This window comes from Nicotiana tabacum, chromosome 12 (genome assembly GCF_000715075.1).
Source record: "Nicotiana tabacum cultivar K326 chromosome 12, ASM71507v2, whole genome shotgun sequence".
NCBI lineage: Eukaryota > Viridiplantae > Streptophyta > Magnoliopsida > Solanales > Solanaceae > Nicotiana > Nicotiana tabacum.
In genome coordinates, this window is record NC_134091.1 from 128864110 (window position 1) to 128885279 (window position 21170).

General features: G+C 34.1%; 1 protein-coding gene and 1 pseudogene across 3 annotated transcripts; one reads left to right on the forward strand and one right to left on the reverse strand.

The window, feature by feature from the left end:
- Window positions 1-297: 297 nt before the first annotated feature.
- LOC107828447 (uncharacterized) lies at window positions 298-3330 on the forward strand (annotated as a pseudogene).
- A 341-nt stretch (window positions 3331-3671) lies between these two features.
- LOC107828435 (mitogen-activated protein kinase 19-like) lies at window positions 3672-9802 on the reverse strand. Of its 3 annotated transcripts, none has more exons than XM_016655744.2 (10): window positions 9508-9802; window positions 7434-7842; window positions 7187-7314; window positions 6980-7039; window positions 5900-6049; window positions 5648-5803; window positions 5303-5514; window positions 5095-5196; window positions 4762-4925; window positions 3672-4187 (listed from the first exon to the last, which is right to left on the reverse strand). In XM_016655744.2, the coding sequence occupies exons 1-10, from the start codon at window positions 9532-9534 to the stop codon at window positions 4183-4185; spliced, it is 1413 nt and encodes a 470-aa protein (XP_016511230.2). In that variant the 5' UTR covers window positions 9535-9802; the 3' UTR covers window positions 3672-4182.
- Between the last annotated feature and the right edge of the window lie 11368 nt (window positions 9803-21170).

Below are 21170 nucleotides of genomic sequence, written 5' to 3' on the forward strand. Positions count from 1 at the left end.
TACTACCTCAAACCAATATAGGAATAGTAACTAAGCGCACCAAGATTTAGGCAAATGCGACGAAATCACCTAGAATTTTTTGTCTCAAATTTGAACTCTGATCACATATAATTTTTACCAACATCATTGATCACTAGGTCACGTAATTGAGCTTTTTGTCATATGTCTATATAATCGACCTATTGTGGCAAGTGATAACCAACTACTTACAACTAATAGCCAAGCTGTTACCACATTTATCTAACTGCTAATAATGCTCCTGCAGCAATTTTGTGCTGTAATTATTGTTGCAATTACCTTTTCCAGCCCAAGTTTTTGTAGACAAGATCGTGTATCAGTTGTTGGTGACCCTGGCATGAGAAGAGATGATCTTAGAATAGAAATCGAGGCGTGGAATCAGTGCAATGAGGTTGGTGAAGAAGCTCCAAATATGGGAAGTCCCAGAGAAGCAGACTGCTTTGACATTGATAATTCTACAACCCCTAGTGAGTTCTTACTACTTTTAACTCCATATATTTTCAGTGCCTCCTATCTAATATTGAACTACGATGAGCTTAACTGAAGCGACATGGACAATGAGGATTCATATAGCTGACCCTAACTTATTTGAAGTTGAGGCGTAGTTCTTGTTGTTATATTTTCAGTGCCTGGATAGTAGGCCATGGATTGCCTGCCTCAGAAATATAAAGTGAACAGCTATTAAGTCCAGAGTTTTCAATCCCCGCCGCGTCTCTCCCACCTCCCCCCCCCCCCACACACACACAAAAAAAAAAAAAAAAAAAGAGGTTAAAAACATGAATAAGAAAAAAAATGGCAGCTCGGTACGCAAAGCATTACACCGCAAGGGGTGTAATGTAGATATTAGTGGTTGTTTTCACGGCTCAAACCCGTGACCAATAGGTCACACAGAGATAACTTTATTGTTGCTCCAAGGCTCCCCTTCTATGACAAAAAGTTATGATGTCTATATACTAACAGTTTAAAAGTATTTTTTACACTATCAGATTATTTACATGTAACTAACCACAATAAATGGAATTAGTAGATAGCATAACATGTCAATACACTGTCAGTGGATATAAGTTACATACTTTAAAGAAATAGTAATTTGGTATATTTGTATAAAGACAGGTTAATTCACAGGGTAAATGAAGAAGAGAACAAGCTTGGCATATCAAATGCTTTTTCTCAAGGTTTATGGACACTCTCTGCTGATCAATATGCAGAATGGAAAGAAATATGCAAAATTATTTTGAGATCATTTCAACTATATGCCTATATATCACATAAAATGAAATATGCAAAGAAATGCTAAATCAAGTCCCGGAAAATGTAAGTAGGTTACCATATGTACAAAATGCAAGTAGGTTGGCCTGGTGTCAATTGATTTGAGCCTTGGGGTTTGCTCCCTTTCAAGGTCTCAAGTTCGAAATCCACTGGGTGCAAACAATTTATGAGGGCCATCGGACTGGGTAAAACCTGAATTAACCGTGGTGCACTTGCGGAAAACTCCTTGCCGAGGGCCTGTGCACCCCCGGGATTAGTCGGGGCTCAAAGAGACTTGGACACCCGGTGCAAATCAAAAAAAAAAATGTACAAAATTGTCATATATAGGCACTTTAGCAATTCACCTTACATAATATTCATGTGGTGCCACTTAAAAGTAACGAAAAATCCAGTTTCCGACCAACCTAATACCCGAAGGTTTTCACCATGTGGCACATCATGAGTTTTCTTTAAGGGTCAAAATATGATTTTTTTTTTTATTTTTTTTTAAATAGAGTTGCGTGAATATTATGTAAGGTGAGTTGCCGAAGTTGTAACTTACTTGTGTCTTGGGGACCGAATTTAGCATTTTGAGGCATTTCTTTTGTGTTTCAAGTGATACAAAGACATAGTTGAGTTATTTTTTTATTACAAAAAATATTTTTATAACTTTATTGCAATAAACTAAAAGTTGGATGACTATCCGTGAAATTAACCCAAAACTATCCTTCATTATCTTCTCTCCACCAGAAGAAGGGAAATTGATCTCATTAAAAGCATTCTATCTTCCTTTCCTTACCATGCAAATCTCTAGTTTCTTGTTTGCTTCTTACATATAGTTAGCATTTATACTAACAACTATATCCAGATCCCTTCTTCACCCAATTTCAGAGTAAAATTCACATTGGAGATAAGGAAAGGTGGAGGACCAAGGAGTCAATTTTACCTCATGGACATTGGTAGTTGTTGGAAGAACAATGGCAAACCTTGCGATGGCGATGTCACAACAGATGTCACGAGATGATCATAAATCCTGCTATAGACTCATGGTGCAGTCTGAATAGCCTAAGGTCATGTCCTCCTTACCACACCTTCTCTAATGGGACTCGTGTCTATCGATCCGACAGAAATAACTTCCCCTATGAGGCTTATCACTACTACTGTTCTCCAGGAAATGCTGAAAATCTTGAGGAACCTTATAACTTGTGTGATCCATATAGCAACCCTCAACCTCAGGAAATTCTGCAGATTTTGCCTCATTCAGTTTGGGGAAAATATGGATATCCAACAAAGAAGGGTGAAGGCTGGATAGGTGATCCTACAACATGGGAACTTGATGTTGGGAAACTTTCAGAGTCCCTTTACTTCTACCAGGTGACTAATCTAAGCAAAAGATCTAATTTGCAAATGTAGCAAAAGCATATTTTGTTGGGAAAAGGTCCACTTTGTCTTTGTACTATTCGTAATTGAGCAACTTTGCCGCCTGTTAGACTTTTGGTCCTTTCATACCGTTGTCGTTAGGAAAAAGTCTCATATTTGCCCTTGCCATTAACGTAGCTCCAACTTTAAATGGGTGGACTCCAGGCGTCCGAATTATTTAGAAACAAAGTCCAAATTTACCCCTCAAGTTTTTTTTAATGGTTTAAAATTACCCTTAGGTTAGAGCTCTGCTAGAAGTCAAGGGCAAAAACGAGACTTTTCCCTAACAACGGGGTAAGATTTGACCAAAAATCTAACGAAGGACAAAGTTGCTCAATTAGATTGACAAATTTGACCCTTTTTTCTGTTCTGTTTAAGGATCCAATCTCACTGAGTGACTTTGTGATAATGCAGGATCCTGGTGCTCCACCAGCCAAGAGATATTGGCCATCCATTGATTTAGGTACAGAGATTTTTGTCAGTGGCAACGAATATGCAGAATGGACAGTTAGTGACTTTGACATCATTGTTCCTAGTGTCAAATGATTTCAGAAACTCTTTCAAGAGTGTCAATATAAGGAAGCAGAAAAAAGGATTCTAAATGACTGAGTTCTAAATTCTCAATTATTTCCTCAAAATGATGACAAACAATATAAGTCCTTGGATTTCCTTTGAGTACTCATGTCACAGCCAACTTGACACATTGAGTACTAGAAACAATTTGAATTAGATGCACGACAACAAGGTTTGCTCAAGATTAACAGGGAAAAAGGAAAGCTTCCAAATGGATAAAAGGAAAGCAGAGAAAACGAGATTGGAGTTGCAGTTGAATGTTAGCAACTTCATTCAAGTGATAAAGGTTCAAATATAACATGTTGAGAGTCTTCTGTTATTGCTTCCACGCCCTATTCACGGTATCACTACCCCAAAACATTTAAGGGAAAAAAAAAGAACAAAAATGTCATGCAATGAAGTAAAAGGTGGTATGAAGAACAACAATTTTATTCATTAATAGGATCAATAGTGCAGTAGCTAGAGACTAAAAATTTACAGGGGCATAGATACTAACTCAGCACGGTAAACTGAACTAAAAATGCCTAGTTTTCACAAAGAGACCCTAACTAGATATCAGCGTGATGACCGTGTAAGAAATTCCACCTCCAATCACTGGCGAACTGCTTGGTAAAATGAACATGCATACCTTGAATCGTTGTGTCTTCTCAACTCAAAGGTGGACTTCCTCCATTGAAAGAACGTCAGCGTACGGTCTGCTAAGTCAGACTACACCAAATTGCGTTTGTGCCTGCAGTAGTTTTGCATCTATTGCAATTTGACCACGCAACTGTGCTACTTTTTCTTGTGTCTGATAATACGGGTTGGTGTTCATCTCAACATTCACGCTTGCTGTTGGTTTGGCAACCATGCCTTTTGCAGCTCCGTCTCTAACTTGTGTGGTGTCCTTGGCTTCTGTACCATCCTTCTCTCGAATCTCAGGGTTCATCCTGAACATATAATGTGGAGAAATGCCATGAGCAAGGAAGGTATTCTGGGTATGTACGCCTCCATCATATGATAAAATTGGCCCTACAACTCTCCCAGGTTTGGCTGAAAAGGATAGAAATGGTTATCAGAGAAAAATCCAACAAACATGTTGTGAACAAAGTCCTTCACAACATATTTCATGCAATATATGTGCATTCATCAAAGGGTCCGAGCAGACATGATAAGGGGCGGAGCTAGTGGGTTTGGTCGAACCTAGTAACTTTGGTCCAACCCTTTGTTTGTCTTAAAAATGCATTGAATGTATATAGATTATTAAATTAGAACCCACTAACTTAAATGACTATAATTTCGAATCGATAAACTTCAAATCTTGGCTCCGCCTCTGGACAAGATCATGTATGATCTCCACTCCGGGGAAGTAGGGTAAGTTTAAGAGGCTTTTACCATAGTTGAGTTGCAATTTTCAAGCTCGTTACACATGGTGAAATAATTGACTTTGCTCCGATGATGGGCATTACCAAACATCACATCGACCGCTAGAGCACTAAACAGTAAATACATGTTTAACTGTACCTGTAGGAACTCGATGCGGTGGCCGTGAAACGTTTTGTGTAGTTCCTGAGATTGTCTCTGAGACTCTGACATCAGTAGCTGCTTTTTCTGTTACTTGCCTATGATCAAACACAGAGAAGTTCTGCCGAGCTTTGGGGGGAATGGTGCTGGAGTTAACCGTAGATCTGCACATATTTAGGAACATATGTGATTAAGCAAGAAGGGAATCGGATCATGCTTTCAAACAACAGTTTTTCCCACTATGTAGAATAATTAATATTTCCACGAACCCGAACAGTTGTATAGGTGAAAGAAACCAACAAGATTGACAAAATGAATCCTGTATAATCTTACCGTGGGAGAGAGACATGCTTTCTACCAAGAGGAATAACTGGCCCACTTTTACCACTATTTTCCTCAAGATAAGCAAATTGCCTTCTGAACTGACCACTTGCACTGCAAAGGTAAACAAGTTCCACAAAGTTAATTAACAAACTGAGATTACATCGATTATGCTAAATGAAAGTATAGATAAGCATGGAGTTAAGGAGCTTGTTTGAACCTAGGATAGAGAAAGTTGGTGCCATCATTTCCAGCTATGTAATCCTTCTGAAGTTGAGGATGATATTCCAATATCTCTCGATAAATTAGTTCCTTAATATCCTCCTTTGTTACCCTTCGCTTCTCAAATTCAAATTCCAGATTCGAGATTGGTCGACAAGAAGGTTCCCTCTCAATCTTGGCCAGTCCCTTGAAATAAGGATCGGATAAAGCCTAAAGGGAAGGAAGGGGGAGAACCAGTGGAAGCGAATTTAGAACCAACTACTAAAGCGAGATAAGGATAAGAATAGAAAGACACCATTTATGCTTATGTTAAAATGATGGACATAGTAGGAGGCACAATTACCTCTTCAGCAGTTGGTCGGTCCTTTGGATCAAATGCTAACAACCTCTGCAATAGTAGGAGCACCAACGGATCTGCATCTGGAAATTTCTCAGTAAAAGGAACTGGGTTCTTTTTCCGCATGCTATTCAAATACTTTCTTGCCTTCTCATTACGAACCTGCACCCAAGAGAGGATACTCCTCTATCAATATGTTGCATAATAAGGCTGAAATCCAGTCATCACAGAAAAAACAAATAAACTGACGGTTTTTACCCCAGATATTGTATCAGCTGGCGGCGTACCAAGAAGATCAGTCATCAAATCTAACTGATGAACAATACTTTTTCCGGGGAACAATGGTTTTCCTGTTAGTACCTCTGCGAAAATGCAGCCAATACTCCAAATATCAATAGCAGGTGTATACTGCAGGAATGCAAAAAAATACAAACATTTAGCAAAAAATCTGTAAAACCCTGGCGAAAAATTAGCCCAGGACCTGACACAGTTTACCTGAAGAATAGACAATTCAACTTCCAGGAAAGTTCAATGGTCCTCCCTGAACAAGAACGGTTTTAATCTACAAATCACTCTTTAATACACTTACAATGTATTGACTATATAAAACTGGTATTCTAACCAAAAAGCCACAGCTTCTAACAGTATCAGCACATCATATGCTGCAACAAGAGTGAACAAGTAACTTTTCACCTTTCTATAGCTATTCCGGAAAAAGAGCCTATCCATGATACCACGGGTGGAACCAGATAGAGTGAAGGAGGTTCGAGCAAACCCCCTTCGTAGGAAAATAATACAATGTAAATAGAGTAAAACTGATCTTTTTTGGTTACATGTAAGTTGTTGAATCCCCTTGACATGAAGAAAAATTCACGTTAGTAGTAACGGGTGTTCAAAATTGCTTTAGGTCATAGGTTCAAATTCCAATGGTGACATCCTACAATTTTTTTTGAATCCCCTTGTATAAATTTCTGGTTCTGCCACTGAACTGATTATACCTCAATGGCATCAGAACCAACAAAATTTGGCAAAACAATTATTCATGTCAACGTTCTACTTCAACTAATTACATCCAAGGGTAAGTGCATCAAAAACTTGAATACAGAATGACCAAACATGCAATCCTAAGATGGTTCAAACAAATGAAAAGCAAAATTATTCACGTCAACGTTCTGCTTCATCTAATCATATCACCATCTTTGGTGGTGGTTCTCTTTTTTCCTTGTCCAAGACCTCGAGGATGGAGGTATCGGAAAGGATATAGGGCATCTTGACACATGAAATAAACACCCACCCACTACGAAACTACTAAATAGAATATAAAGCAGCACGAACTACCTTGGAAAAGAAAGATCCACATAATTCAGGAGCCCTGTACCACCTTGTAGCAACATAATCCTGCACGGTCAGAAGATAAAAGGTCAACAAATTACATCCAAATAAAATGCACTTCAAGTTAGTAAAGTTTACCCGATTTCAAGAAAAAATTAAAAAGATGTAAATGACATTGACGGCAGATGGGACAAAGATATCAAGAAAGCATACCGTCCAAAGTACTGTGGTTGGAGTATCACTGAATGCAACCCTTGCCAATCCAAGGTCACATATTTTGAGTTTACAATTTGCATTTGCCAATATGTTTTTTGGCTTAAGATCTCGATGGTAGACATTTGCTGAACAAACAAATACAAGTCAGACACAGAAAATAGTGAATATTCATACCAGCTCAGCGCCATCGCCGTGAAGCCAAAATAAAAAAGGACTACATTAACACATTCACAAGATAATTTACCTGTGTGCATATACTTCAGTGCCCGTAGCATCTGATATAGGAAAAAGCGATGGTGTTCATGTGTCAAGTCATCATTAGCTTTAATGACATGGTGAAGATCAGATTCCATAAGCTCAAAAACAACGTAAATATCTCTGAAGTCTCGTCTTGAAGGTGGTAACATGATTCGCTTAATGTCCACGATATCAGGATGCCTTAAAAGTCTAAGCAATTTAATTTCACGCAAAATTCGAATTGCATCAGACGTGTGCTCGAAAATATCAGTTATTTTCTTTATTGCCACTTTTTCTCCGGTATGGGTGTCGATAGCAGCACATACAACTCCATAACTTCCCTTCCCGATTACTTCCAGAATTTTATACCTAGTTGCATCTCCATACTCTGTAAAAAACTCCACTTCTTTGGTATTCTGAAAAATCATTGAGAAAAGTCAGTACAGTTGATATTCTCAAACTATACTTTCACAAGGTTGCTTTTTTCATTTCTAAGAAGCAAAAATAACAAAATCCAAGAACCATTTTTGGACTAATATTCAAGGGTAATACCAGCTAGAGATTTATCAGTGTTAAATAACACCAAAAAAATAGAGGACTAGTTAAGTGATTAACCTCAACTTCCAAAAACAAAAGCATTATGATTTCCCTGGTGAGACTAGGAAAAACAAGTCTCATAAGTGGCAATTTACCTGATTGTCTCCTCCCTTGCCCCAACAACCTGATATTCTCAAACTATACTTTCACAAGGTTGCTTTTTTCATTTCTAAGAAGCAAAAATAACAAAATCCAAGAACCATTTTTGGACTAATATTCAAGGGTAATACCAGCTAGAGATTTATCAGTGTTAAATAACACCAAAAAAATAGAGGACTAGTTAAGTGATTAACCTCAACTTCCAAAAACAAAAGCATTATTATTTCCCTGGTGAGACTAGGAAAAACAAGTCTCATAAGTGGCAATTTACCTGATTGTCTCCTATTCTCAAACTATACTTTCACAAGGTTGCTTTTTTCATTTCTAAGAAGCAAAAATAACAAAATCCAAGAACCATTTTTGGACTAATATTCAAGGGTAATACCAGCTAGAGATTTATCAGTGTTAAATAACACCAAAAAAATAGAGGACTAGTTAAGTGATTAACCTCAACTTCCAAAAACAAAAGCATTATTATTTCCCTGGTGAGACTAGGAAAAACAAGTCTCATAAGTGGCAATTTACCTGATTGTCTCCTCCCTTGCCCCAACAACCTGATATTCTCAAACTATACTTTCACAAGGTTGCTTATATTAATGCTCTTGGAACAATATTTTCTACTTACCAAACACTAGAAAATAAACTTAAAAACCACCAACTTAAGGGCCCGTTTGGCCATAGAAAAAATTTCACTTTTTTTCGGGAATAGTGTTTAGCAATGAAATTTTCAAATTTCAGGGATTTTTCGAAAATTTGAAAAACTACAAAAAACTATTATTCAAAATTTTCGCTTCAAATCACCCAGAAAAATTCAAAAACAGCCCCAGATTGTATTCATGTCCAAATACAACTCTAATTTTCAATACCATTTTCACTTGAATTTTTTTTTTTTTTTTTTTTTTACTTTTTTCCGGAATTTCACAATTCTTATGTTTGGAAAACATTTTCCTTCATCCAAACACATCCTATAGCCCTAATATAAAGCTGTTTTCTTTAGCAGCAATATGGACAATTGAAAATGAACTTAATTAGTAAAACAAAAAACTTATGCTTCTTAAAATCATCTGGACTGACCGAAGAAAACTGACCAGAACTCAAGAATACCAACTAACACAAAAACCCAAAATTTCTTCAGCAAGATTCAGTTCAATTTTACTTTGTGCTACTTAAATTCAATTCATGCAAACATTGTTGAGCTAATTAACACTTTTAAGCTCTTGAAAAGCAAAAAAAATTACAAAAAAAACCCGCATCTTTCTTCAAGATCTCTCCTTTAGTACAACAAAATCAATTTATTTTGTGTGTGTGTGTGTGTGTGTGTGTGTGTGTGTGTGTGTGTGTGTGTGTGTGTGTGAGAGAGAGAGAGAGAGAGAGAGAGAGTTAACCTTTTTGTGATGATGATCTTGTTGCATCTTAACTTTGAGAATTACAACAACCCAGTAAAAGCAATAATCTGAAAATCAAGATTATCACACTACCAACAAAAAACTATAAAGTGAGCAACAAAAAAAGCATAAATTTTGAAAGAAACTGAACAGATAATCAGTAGGAAACAAACCCTTAATGGGTTTTGAAGATCTAATGGAGAGGAGGAGCTGAGAAGAGAAGGGAGAAAAGAGAGGAATTTTGAGAAGTGGAGGGGTCATTTTATAAAGGAAAAAAGTGTGTGGATCAAAAAGATAAAAGAAAACCAAAAAATTTATCCGTTCACTGTGTTTTCGTCGGCTGTTAGCTGTTGGCTTTTGATAGGTACGGAAATTTATACGGCTCTGGCCTTCATTTGAGTTTTTTAAAATTTTGAAAAAATTAACTTTCAAATTCAAATAATAATAATTTACCAAAAACCATCAAACAAAAACATTTTACAAAATTTCAAGTTTCAACAAAAGATTTTGTAACTTATACACTTTTAGTAAAAATTGAAACAAACGTTACCTAAGTTTTTCTCACACACAGATAAATAATAAGTGCAATTTAAGTAGTTATATTGTTATAACATACGTATTATTTAATTGTTATCCTATTAGGCTTATTATGAAAACTAATTGCTTGTCCTTATAGATAAATTTGATTTGACGGTGTAAGAAAATTAATAGATGATTTATGTACATAAATTAAATTCTTCGAAATATTCTTTGAAATTTTCGAATGCTCAAATTATCTATTGTGGTTAAATTAAAACTATAATTTGAATAACACATAAATAAAGACGAAAGGGAATTTTGGAGCAACGATAAAATTGTGTTTGTGTGACCTATAAATTACAGATTCAAACTGTGAAATACTCTGCGTCGGACTATAAACACACAAATAAAGAAATCATACACTTGCAAACATTTCAGATAACAATATATAAATACAAGTCCACTTATTTTAATGAAAAAAGTCTTATTGTTTGTATACTATGTGATTAACGCGTATTTTAAGAACACGTACTCAAATAAACATTTCGGATATCAATATGAAAATACAAGTCTTATTTTTTATAGAACAAGTCCTAATATATGTACATATATAAAAAATTTATTAACTGTATAATCAGAGGTGAACCCAGAATTTGAAAGGGATAGGGACACATAAGCGAAATGTTCAACAAGTGTACCATCAAACTTTTGATCTTAAGGTTACCAACAAAATATATGACCGTTTTTAACCTATATATTCTTGTATATTTAAAATTTTTACCGAAATTAATGGGATCCGATAACCCCTCTTCTCAAAGCATAGGTTCGCTTTTGTATATAATGGCAGAAAGATTGTCAATCGTGCCTGGTCACATAGACCTAATTTTTAAAATTATTTGTATTATTTCATGAAGCATGCCTCAAAGATCATGATAATTATATAGTAGTTAAAAATTAATAAGGTGAATGCATAATTCCTAAAAGTCCAATAATTAATCAATTTATGTTTGGATTTTGGGATGCATAACACAACATCATGATTCTAATTTTTGCTCCCTGCATCCTCGATGTTTCCATGATGTTTTTGTACATTATTGTTGCCTTTATTATTATATATCATGGAAAGTCAATTGCTTATTATTAACTACATTTCTGTGCAAATACACTATATTATAAACCAAGTTCCTACCTGCTAATATATATACACATCAAGAATAAAGGTAAATTCAATAAAATCATTCAACCACCATTAACAATGACATAAAGCCCAACTAATATGGACTTCTTCACCATAATAATTTGGGAATAATAATTCACATATAAAACTTGAAATTAGTCGGATAAGTAAACAAAACATAAAGTAAAATTTATAAATTGCAAAATTAGTTGACTTGTAATTCACTTAATCTTATTTTATCCTGACCCTTGCGCAAGTGCACATTATATCAAACCAAAAGAAACCCACAAATGAGAGGAAGAAAAGTTTAATAATTCACATATTTACTTGTCACTTGTCTATAGTGAGTTAATAAATTCCCCAATAATTGACTCTACTATATTGAGCTTAAGCTGTTCTCTCACCATCAACAACCCATTCAGTATTATCAACAATAAATAAATTAACTTTCTTATGTGATTTAATATTTAGCACATGAAAAATCTTTAATAGTTTTAGTTGGCTACTTGAACTTTCACCTTGTTTGGTGAGAGTTCGATTTCTCATCTTGTAATCCCTTCTTCTATTTCTCTGTTCCTATCCCTTATATAAAAAGGGCAGTCATGTGCATTAAGCTCCCGTTATGCACGGAGTCCGGAAAGGTCGGACCACAAGGGTCTATTGTACGCAGACTTATCCTAGCTATATTTCTACAAGAGGTTATTTCCACGACTTGAACTCATAACCTCCTGGTCATGTGATAACAAGTTTACCAATTACGCCAAAGTTTTTATGCTTCGCATATATATAATAAAAAATCTAAAAAAATATTTGTCACATAAAAATTATAATATAGAAAAAAGTTGAAATGTTAATATCACGTGGCTCTTAAATTATGTGAGGTTCCTTTCATTAGTTGCCAAATCAAGCCGTGGGGGTAGATGGGGTTGGTGTACAGTGCAAATGGATGAATTATAGGTGGGGGCAATTAAAACACTGGTTAAAGTAGATGAATAGAAGATCGAAGAGAGAGGATAAACTAAGTAAAGAGACAGATCACGCGTATTACAAGTTCCAACATGTCTTGCTTTTTTAAAAACAATAATCTAAATAACTGTAATTTTCAGGTCAGTACATCTCGATTAAATTTATTAGGTACTTGTTATTTTTTTACCGAGTAACTCCACCCACCAAGATATAAATATATGAAAAGAAATCATCGAATACTTTTGTGTTACATCATATATTTCATTAAAAAATCTATGAGTGTTTTTTTAATATATAGGAGATATAGCTAAAGGGGGTTTTGGGGACACCGGATAGTTTAAATATGTAACTGACAAAAACATGATAGTTTAAAGTGTTTTTAGGGTATTCACTCTTTTCATTTTTACTATGCAGTTAAGCCTCTTTATAAATTTCAGTTTATTAGCACGAGACTCTACCGTCTCAAGAAGCTCATTGAGAAGACTAAGGAATAATTCTTCTCCTCTTTTAACGATGACTGATATTATGAAACGAAAGTTTGTTGCCCTTGAAATTTCGGGCAAGAACTATATGATATGGGTGTTGGATGCTGAAATTCATTTAGATGCAATGGGTCTTGGAGACGCCATTAAAGACAAAAATAAAGCATCTACCCAAGACTGTGCTAAGACCTTGATTTTCTTGCGCCATCACCTTGATGAAGGGTTGAAAATAGAATATCTCACAGTCAAAGATCCACTTGTTTTGTAGAATGGCTTAAAGGAAAGATATGACAACTTAAAGTTGGTCACACTTCTACAAGCACGATATGATTGGGCTCATCTGAGGCTCCAAAATTTTAAGTTTGTTTTTGAATACAATTCTACGATGTTCAGAATTACTTATAAATTGAAACTATGTAGAGATAGTACACTGACTATGATATGCTTGAAAAAACGTTCAAAACGTTTCATGCCTCCAATATGGTCTTGCAACAGTAGTACCGAGAGAAAGGTTTCAAGAAGTACATTGAGTTGATTTCTCTTCTCCTTGTGGTTGAACGAAATAATGACTTGCTCATGAGAAATCATGATAATCGACCCACTGGGCTACACCATTGCCTGAAGTGGATGAGGTGTATTGCCTGAAGTGGTTCTGTTCATGGTCGTGGCCAAAAAAGAAATTTTCCTTGGGTTAATCACCTCCCAAAGAAAAATAACCACGAAAAGTGGAAAGGGAGAGATGAAAAGCCAAAAGTAAAGGGTTCAGAAACTGAATGCTACCGTTGCAGTAGAAAAGGGCATTAGGCAAATATTTGTCGTACGTCAAGACATTTGGTTGAGTTTTATCAAACATCTCTAAAGAATAAAGGCCTTTAAGCTATTTTTGTCTCTGACAATAAATTTGACATCACTCACTTAGATGTGACATAATTCTTTGAGCACCCCAATGAAAAAATAGACCAATTGATCGGTGATGGATCCGTGGTTAAAAATTATTTAGTAGTTTGATTTTTATTTTACCTATTCGTAGTAACTAGTGAATAAATATCATATAATCATAGTTCTTTACATTAGTAGTAACCATTGGTATCAATTAGTATTACTTATTTTATGAAATAGGGTTAGTTGGTTTTGATTAAATAAACTCTGTTTCTAACATCTTTTCAATTGAAAGGTCAATTAATCTCGGGCACCGCCGATTCTTTCCTTTCAAATCTAACTAACTCGCTTTCTCATAATTGGATGTTTCTTATACCATTACAACTTTAATAACTTCTATAAATTTTAAGGAATCAAACTCATTTAATAATCCAAATTCCAATTACTGATGTGATATTTTTGTTTATCATACTTACTTTTCAATTTTACATTGATATTTTCATTTAAATAGTAACAACGGCAGTTTAGAGATGGAGGAATACAAGATGAAACAAATTATTCATTCATTCAAAGTTAAAAGATCACTTAGACTAGGACACCAATTAATCAGATATTACTCATTGTTTGCGAAACTCTCGAGTACATCGGGATCTCAAATCTTTATGTGCATGGATAAAATATTAGGAATAAATTTTGGATTTAAGGCACTAGAAGTGAAAATCCATCCCATTGAATGTGGTAGCAGTATGTGATAAGCCTGAAAGAAGATAAAATTATTACCGTGAAGGTATCAATGAATGTGGACGTGGCAATAGACGAAATTATAATCGTCATCATTATGGTAATGAGAATAATAAAGATTCTCAAAATAATCCTTTACGTTATGAAAGTAATTGTTTGTCATCGATTTGACATGAGATTTTGTAAAACACATTTAGATGATTATGGTTCATTCATGATGTGAATGTGATAATATATAATTTATGAATACATATTCATTATTGGATGAATACATATTCATTATTGGAAGAATATAAACATGCTAATGGTAGTGAATATACCACACTCAACTCTAGAAGAAGGTTTGAGATGAAATAACAAAATAATTTCATTATTATGGCATGAATGATCATTTATCACGTACCTATTGTGATTATGCCAAAATATTATGGCAATGTGATTATTATAGGGCAAAAGTAATAGAAGCCGCATACCTTACCTAAGATGTTTTTGACCATGACCATAATGGTATAACTCTCTCTTTAAAAAATATTCACCAAATAGATGTTGATGAATATATGGTAGCACAAAATTAATTGAGAGCTCTGGAAGAACCAATTATTATTATTTTTGAGGAATAAAATTAATTATCAATAAGGTATTGTGTTGTAGTAAGTCTCAAAGAAACTTATTGAGTTTCTAAAGTATTCGCGAAAACGGTTGGTTATATTAAGACTATAAATAAAAGAAAGATTTAATATCTTCTACTACTACAACTTGTAACGGGACAATATGTATGTGAAAAGTTATCCGCTTTATTCTTTAGTTTGTACTACACAATAAAAAAATGCCACAATAAAGTAGAAATGTATTGATATAAAAACTCATATCATAATAAACTTGGAGTTTATTGATGATTGCGCACGTCATGGCGTAAACCTAAAGTTTATCAATATTGATAATTTTTCCAACTGGCATAATTGATTTAGCCATTAATTTAAGTATGATGTGCAAAATAAAAGAGAATTCACATGGGTAAATATTAAAGAACTAAAAAGTTCTTTACGAATTCTCTTATGTTGTTTGTTCTCATTAATTAATAGACCAACTTAAATTGAGATTGAATCCCTTGAATTCTGAAATTTATCAAAGGTGAATATGGGTCCATTCACCTGCCATGTAAACCTTATAAAGATGCATCTATGAGATAGTTACATGTGCGTTTATTATCAACCCGCAACTTGAATGCCAAGTTTCTTGCTCAGTAATTTAATTTAGAGCATAATTTCTAGATTTTCTATCCAAGACAGTTCATCTTGATAAGTTGGTTTACATCACAGTTGATTTAGCAAAATAATTATTGAGTGCCTCCACTCAATAGCTAAATTATTGCTTATGAAAATAAAGTTATTTATATCAGTTTGATATATGTTATATGCGAAAGTATAGTATATTCTCCCCTCACAAGTGGTTCAGTGTCAGGAACCAAATAATTTCATCTTATTATTATTGATGTGCGGTGTATATTTTTATTAACACCATAACGCACAAAGATGGATTTTTAAAGTTGAGAAAGCAAGTTAGTTTTTCTAACATGAGGGGGAGACATGATAAACAGTTGAGAAAAAGTTACGTGAAATGAATTATCATTTGTACATATAGATCTTTGAATAAGATAATATGAATTTAAAGTTCATAAAAAAATAATTCATCCGCAACATATTACAAAGCATGTCATACGCATTTGTTGACCTAAATAAAGTAACTATATTCTCATTGCAAATGCTCCTATTAGAATAAGTCCTAGAATGACAAAGTCTATTGTACGCTTAAAACGTATAGACAAATCGGTTTCAAATAAAATTCTTGATAAAGAAGATGAGCAAATGATCAAAATGATCATAATAAGGAGGCAAGTTGTAATGACCCAAAATGTCATCTTTAAATTTAATAATTAATGATGTATTCTAAAACCTCAAAAAATACTATTTATCATTCCTCGACTTGCGTGCGCAGTCCGTATAATTTTTCGGAAAGTTTTTTGTATGAAAAATGGATTAAAATGTGAAATAGAGATTTAAAACTCAACTGAGTTGACTTTGATCAACATTTTGAGCAAACGAATCCGGATCAGTATTTTGACAGTTCTAGTAAGTCCGTATCGTGATTTGGGACTTGGGCGTATGCCCGTAATTTAATTTGGAGGTCCCTAACTCAAGTTATGACCATTTAACATAAACTAGTAAGTTAAAGGCTAAAGATTTTCAAGTTTGACCACGGGATTGACTTTTTGATATCGGAGTCAGAATTCGATTATAAAAATTGGAATAGCTCTGCTAAATCATTTAGGACTTGTGTGCCAAATTTGAAGTCATTTCGGATTCATTTAATATGTTTTGGCACGAGATTTGCAAATTGAAATATTTAATAACTCAAAAGTTCGAATTGAGGTATGGATTGTAATTTTGATGTTATTTGATGTGATTTGAGACCCCGAGTAAGTTCGTATTATGTTTTTAGGACTTGTTAGGTATATTTGGTTGAGGTCCCGGGGGCCTCGGGTGAGTTTCGGATGGTTAACGGATTAAAATTTGGACTTAAGGAAAAATCTAAAATTTTGGCCTTCTAGTGTAATCGCACCTGCGGTCAATTTTTCGTAGATGCGGAACAACAGATGCGGTAAAATTTTCGCAGAAGCAGAAACCGCAGATGCGGTCAAATTTCCGCAAATGCTGGATAGAACACATAAAATCGGGTTTTAGCCATTTTTACTCATTTTTGAGTTTTGAGTCTCGGATTTTGGCGATTCCAAAGCAATTTTTCACGACTTTGAATTGGGTAAGTATTCTATAACCAAAAGTGATTATATTTCATAAATCCATGTCTATATTCATCATTTATTTCGGATTTAGATGGAAGAAATTGGAATTTTTGTAAAACTTTCCAAAAAATAAAAATTTATGATTTGAAGATCCATTTGATATCGGAATCGGATAATTTTTGTATGGTTGGACTCGTATCGGAATGGGTGTTCGAATTTCGTAAGTTTTTTCGAGATTCGAGATGTGGGCCCCACTGTCAATTTTTAAAGTGAATTTCGGATTTTATCTGGAAAATTAGTAAATTCATATGGAATTAATTCCTATGATTCGTATTGAGTATATCGAATTGTTTGTGAATAGATTTGAAGCTTTTGGAGATAAATTTAAAAGAAAAAGATGTGGTCTAGTAATTGATTGAAATTGCAAAGTGAGGTAAGTGTCGTGGTTAACCTTGACTTGAGGGAATAGAACCCTTAAATTATTTGTTATGTAAAAAGCTTGTTAACGACGTATAGGCGAGGTGACGAGTGTCTATACGTCGTCAAATTAATTGTTTGCATAATTATTTGAAAATCCTAAATTGTTTTAATATTCTTTGTCAAATATTAGTTCTTGAATTCCTGCAATAATTGTTACATGCTTATTTGATTTATGTGCATTAATTGCTACTTGACATTTAACATATTAAATATTAAACTGCCTATTTTCTCCCTGATTTTCATAATAAATTGCTATTTGTCATTGTTTGTATCATAATTGAATCATAATTATTGTATGTTTATTGTCTTATAATTTTTATATTAATTGTTGCATTTATTGGGGAATTTCTTCTATAAGAATTGGTAAATGAATATATTAGAGGAGCGGGTTGCACGCCGCAACATAATTGATTGAAATGAATATATTGGGGGATCGGGTTGCACGCCGCAACAGACTTGCTTAAAAGTCGATATATGTATATTGGTGGATCGGGTTGCACGCCGCAACAGACTTGATTAAAATAAATATATTGGTGGATCGGGTTGTACGCCACAACAGACTTGATTAAAATAAATGTATTGGTGGATCGGGTTGTACGCCACAACAGACTTGATTAAAATAAATGTATTGGAGGAGCGGGTTGCACGCCGCAACAGAATTGAATATGAATATATTGTGGGAGCGGTTTGCACGCTGCAACGGGAATTGATTGAAATAATAATTGGATATGATTGCTGAGTTGACTTCAACTATAAGAATGAGTTACCTGATTTATTTCTATTATTGTGGTTATTACTATTATTGCGTACATGTTAATGTAAGTGACCTGCCTTAGCCTCGTCACTACTTCATCAAGGTTAGGCTCGGCACTTACCAGTACATGGGGTCGGTTGTACTGATAATATACTCTGCACTTCTTGTGCAGATTTCAGAGTTGATCCCAGCGGCGTACCATAGACTTGCTCGGATTTCAGCTACCCAGAGGAGACTTGAGGTATAACTGCACTGCGTCCGAAGTTCTTAAGTCCCCGTCTGCTTACTTTAGCTGTGTATTTGTTTCAGACAACTCTATTTTATTCAGACCTTTATTTGTATTATTATAGAAGCTCGTGCACTTACGACACCAAATTCTGGGATAGTATTTAGACACCGTTATTTTTATGAATTATTCACTACATTTCAGACTTTACTTCCGCATTTGTTTCTTTGTTATTAATAAATTTAAAAATTATTTTAAAACGGATAATATTATTTTAACGTTGGCTTGCCTAGCAAGTGAAATGTTAGGCACCATCACGGTCCCGAAGGTAGTAATTTCGGGTCGTGACACAAGTACTTTAAAAGATCACATGACATAACACTTCATAAAATCTCAGGAGAGGTTCAGGTACCTGAAAATATAAATGAAGAAATCTCTATGTTATGTCTTTATGGGAAAAAAAATGAGAGTGGAACCGATATAAAATATTCGTCGACGACATCTATGATAGCGTTAAGTATAGATGAGGATCTTAAGTCTGTCGCCTACAAGCACAAAAATATTGGCCAAATGAAAGAGACACAATTCGAATAGAATTGGTTTCATATTAAAGACATGTGGTTTTGGCTATGTAGTTCAAACACTTGAAAGTATAAAGTCAATGATGTGTGCAATCACCTTTATCTATCTTATATGTCTAGCATGACATAAAAACTTGATATGCATCTAAAGTATATTTATATGGCTTATATGACTTAGCTTATGTGACAATCCCTAAAGGATTTAAATCAATTAAAGTATATACAATTCTTGGTCCTGAATTACCGCATCCTAAGTGCAATTTGTGCACATTTGTATATTGCTATAACTATAAGCATGATAATGTGGTAGCGAGAATTTTTGCCTCTATGGAGATATTGAAAAGGCCATTCCACGACATTATATGAAGACATTATATATCTATCAAAAATGACAATTTCAAGGTGCAACATATTCATACAAGTTGATATGGTTGATTTGTTTATCAAATCTCTACCAACAATGTTTTGAAGATGGTGCATAAAATTGGAATGCGAAAGCTCAAAGATGTGAATTGATGCTACCATCAGAGGGAGTTAATACGCGTTGTACTCTTTTTCTCTTATAAGGTTTTGTCCCATTGAGTTTTCCTTGAAAGGTTTTTAATGAGTCAACCAAAAGGCGTATTGTTAGATATGTGTACTATTTTTGCTTCGCTAGAATTTTTTTTCACTGTGTTTTATTTTAGTTAAGGTTTTAACGAGGCAAATTATCTGGTGAATAGAGTTTCAAGGGGAGTGCTATAAATAGTATTTTATTTATGATGAACGTCTATATATTTTAGAAAGATCTTAGGGTTTGTTACTTGGTGACTAAATTACTTTTTTCCTATAAACAGAGAGATTATATTCTATGATAATTCATCCCAAATCAATAAGAATTCTTTCTCCTACTTTTCTCAGCAACATTATTCTTCTTTTGTTTTATAACAAGGTTAGTATTTTTCTTTACTAGTTTCATTACTTGTTGACTCAATGGTACTGACGTGGTGGGGTATCTAAAATTATATTCCTGCCGCATGCACTTGGCCATGTTTCCATCATTGTTAACTTTTTCTTTGTTGCTCAATGTGGTCCTTTCATTTTTATTTTTCATATAATGATTAGAAAGTAAGTTTATCACAATAAGTAGATGCCGGGCTAAAATTTTAATTATATAGGTTTTGAATTTAAAAAAAATAACTTTAAATACTAATAACTGAGTTATAAATTTAATATTTATATATATTTAATAAACTTTTTAATACAAATATATTTTTTAAACAAAAAATTATTACATTAGGCCGAATCAGTACCCATACTTCTAGCTCCACCCCGACTATAAGGTCCATCTCTCCCTCTCTCATATTATTTCTTCACTTTGTCTTTATGGATGGTAAAGGTGTCATGCATTTAGTAAATTTCATCCTTCCTGTTTTGCGAAATCTGAAACAGATATATTCATTATAGTACATGGCTTTAGAAAATTACTTGACCTAAGAAATAAGATACTCTAAAATGCTTGAAAATATATTTTTACATAATATATTAAGTAGCAATATATTAGCAATACTTTATACACCATTCACAAGCTTTGACAGCTCCACTGATTGAATGAAGACAAGAGACGCGTTAAGCTATTCACTTTGATGCTCTAACACAGAGACAACAGCTATTTTGACACATCAATATGCTGGTCACCAAAATCAATCTGGATTAAGCTCATTAACATCAACATAGTGAAATTAAAAAATAATGAGATTTATAAGTGGTAATTGAAAAATAGCCATAATTTCAAAAGTAATCGAAATTTAGCCATTTTTTATGTAAAGATAAATCTGAATGAAAACACTGTTCAAAATCCAGAAAATATTCCAGCATAATATACTGGAGTTCGAATTTTTTACATGTGAACTTCCAACATATTATGCTGGACCAGTATATTATGCTGGAACTCTAGTTTATTATGACGGAGTTCTAGTATATTGGAGTTCCAGCATAATATACTGGTCCAACATAATATGCTGGAAGTTCATACACAGGTGCTCCAATCTCCAGTATATTATGCTTGAACTTTCCGTG

Bases quoted from the DNA above. Each gene is read 5' to 3' on its own strand.
- LOC107828435 (XM_016655736.2), bottom strand. From the start codon at position 9,534: ATGCAACAAGATCATCATCACAAAAAG. The intron at 5,197-5,302 runs GTTCAAACAAGC...TTACCTTTGCAG, and splicing joins ACCAACTTTCTCTATCCTAG to TGCAAGTGGTCAGTTCAGAA. The intron at 4,291-4,761 runs GTACAGTTAAAC...TATCCTTTTCAG, and splicing joins ACCGCATCGAGTTCCTACAG to CCAAACCTGGGAGAGTTGTA.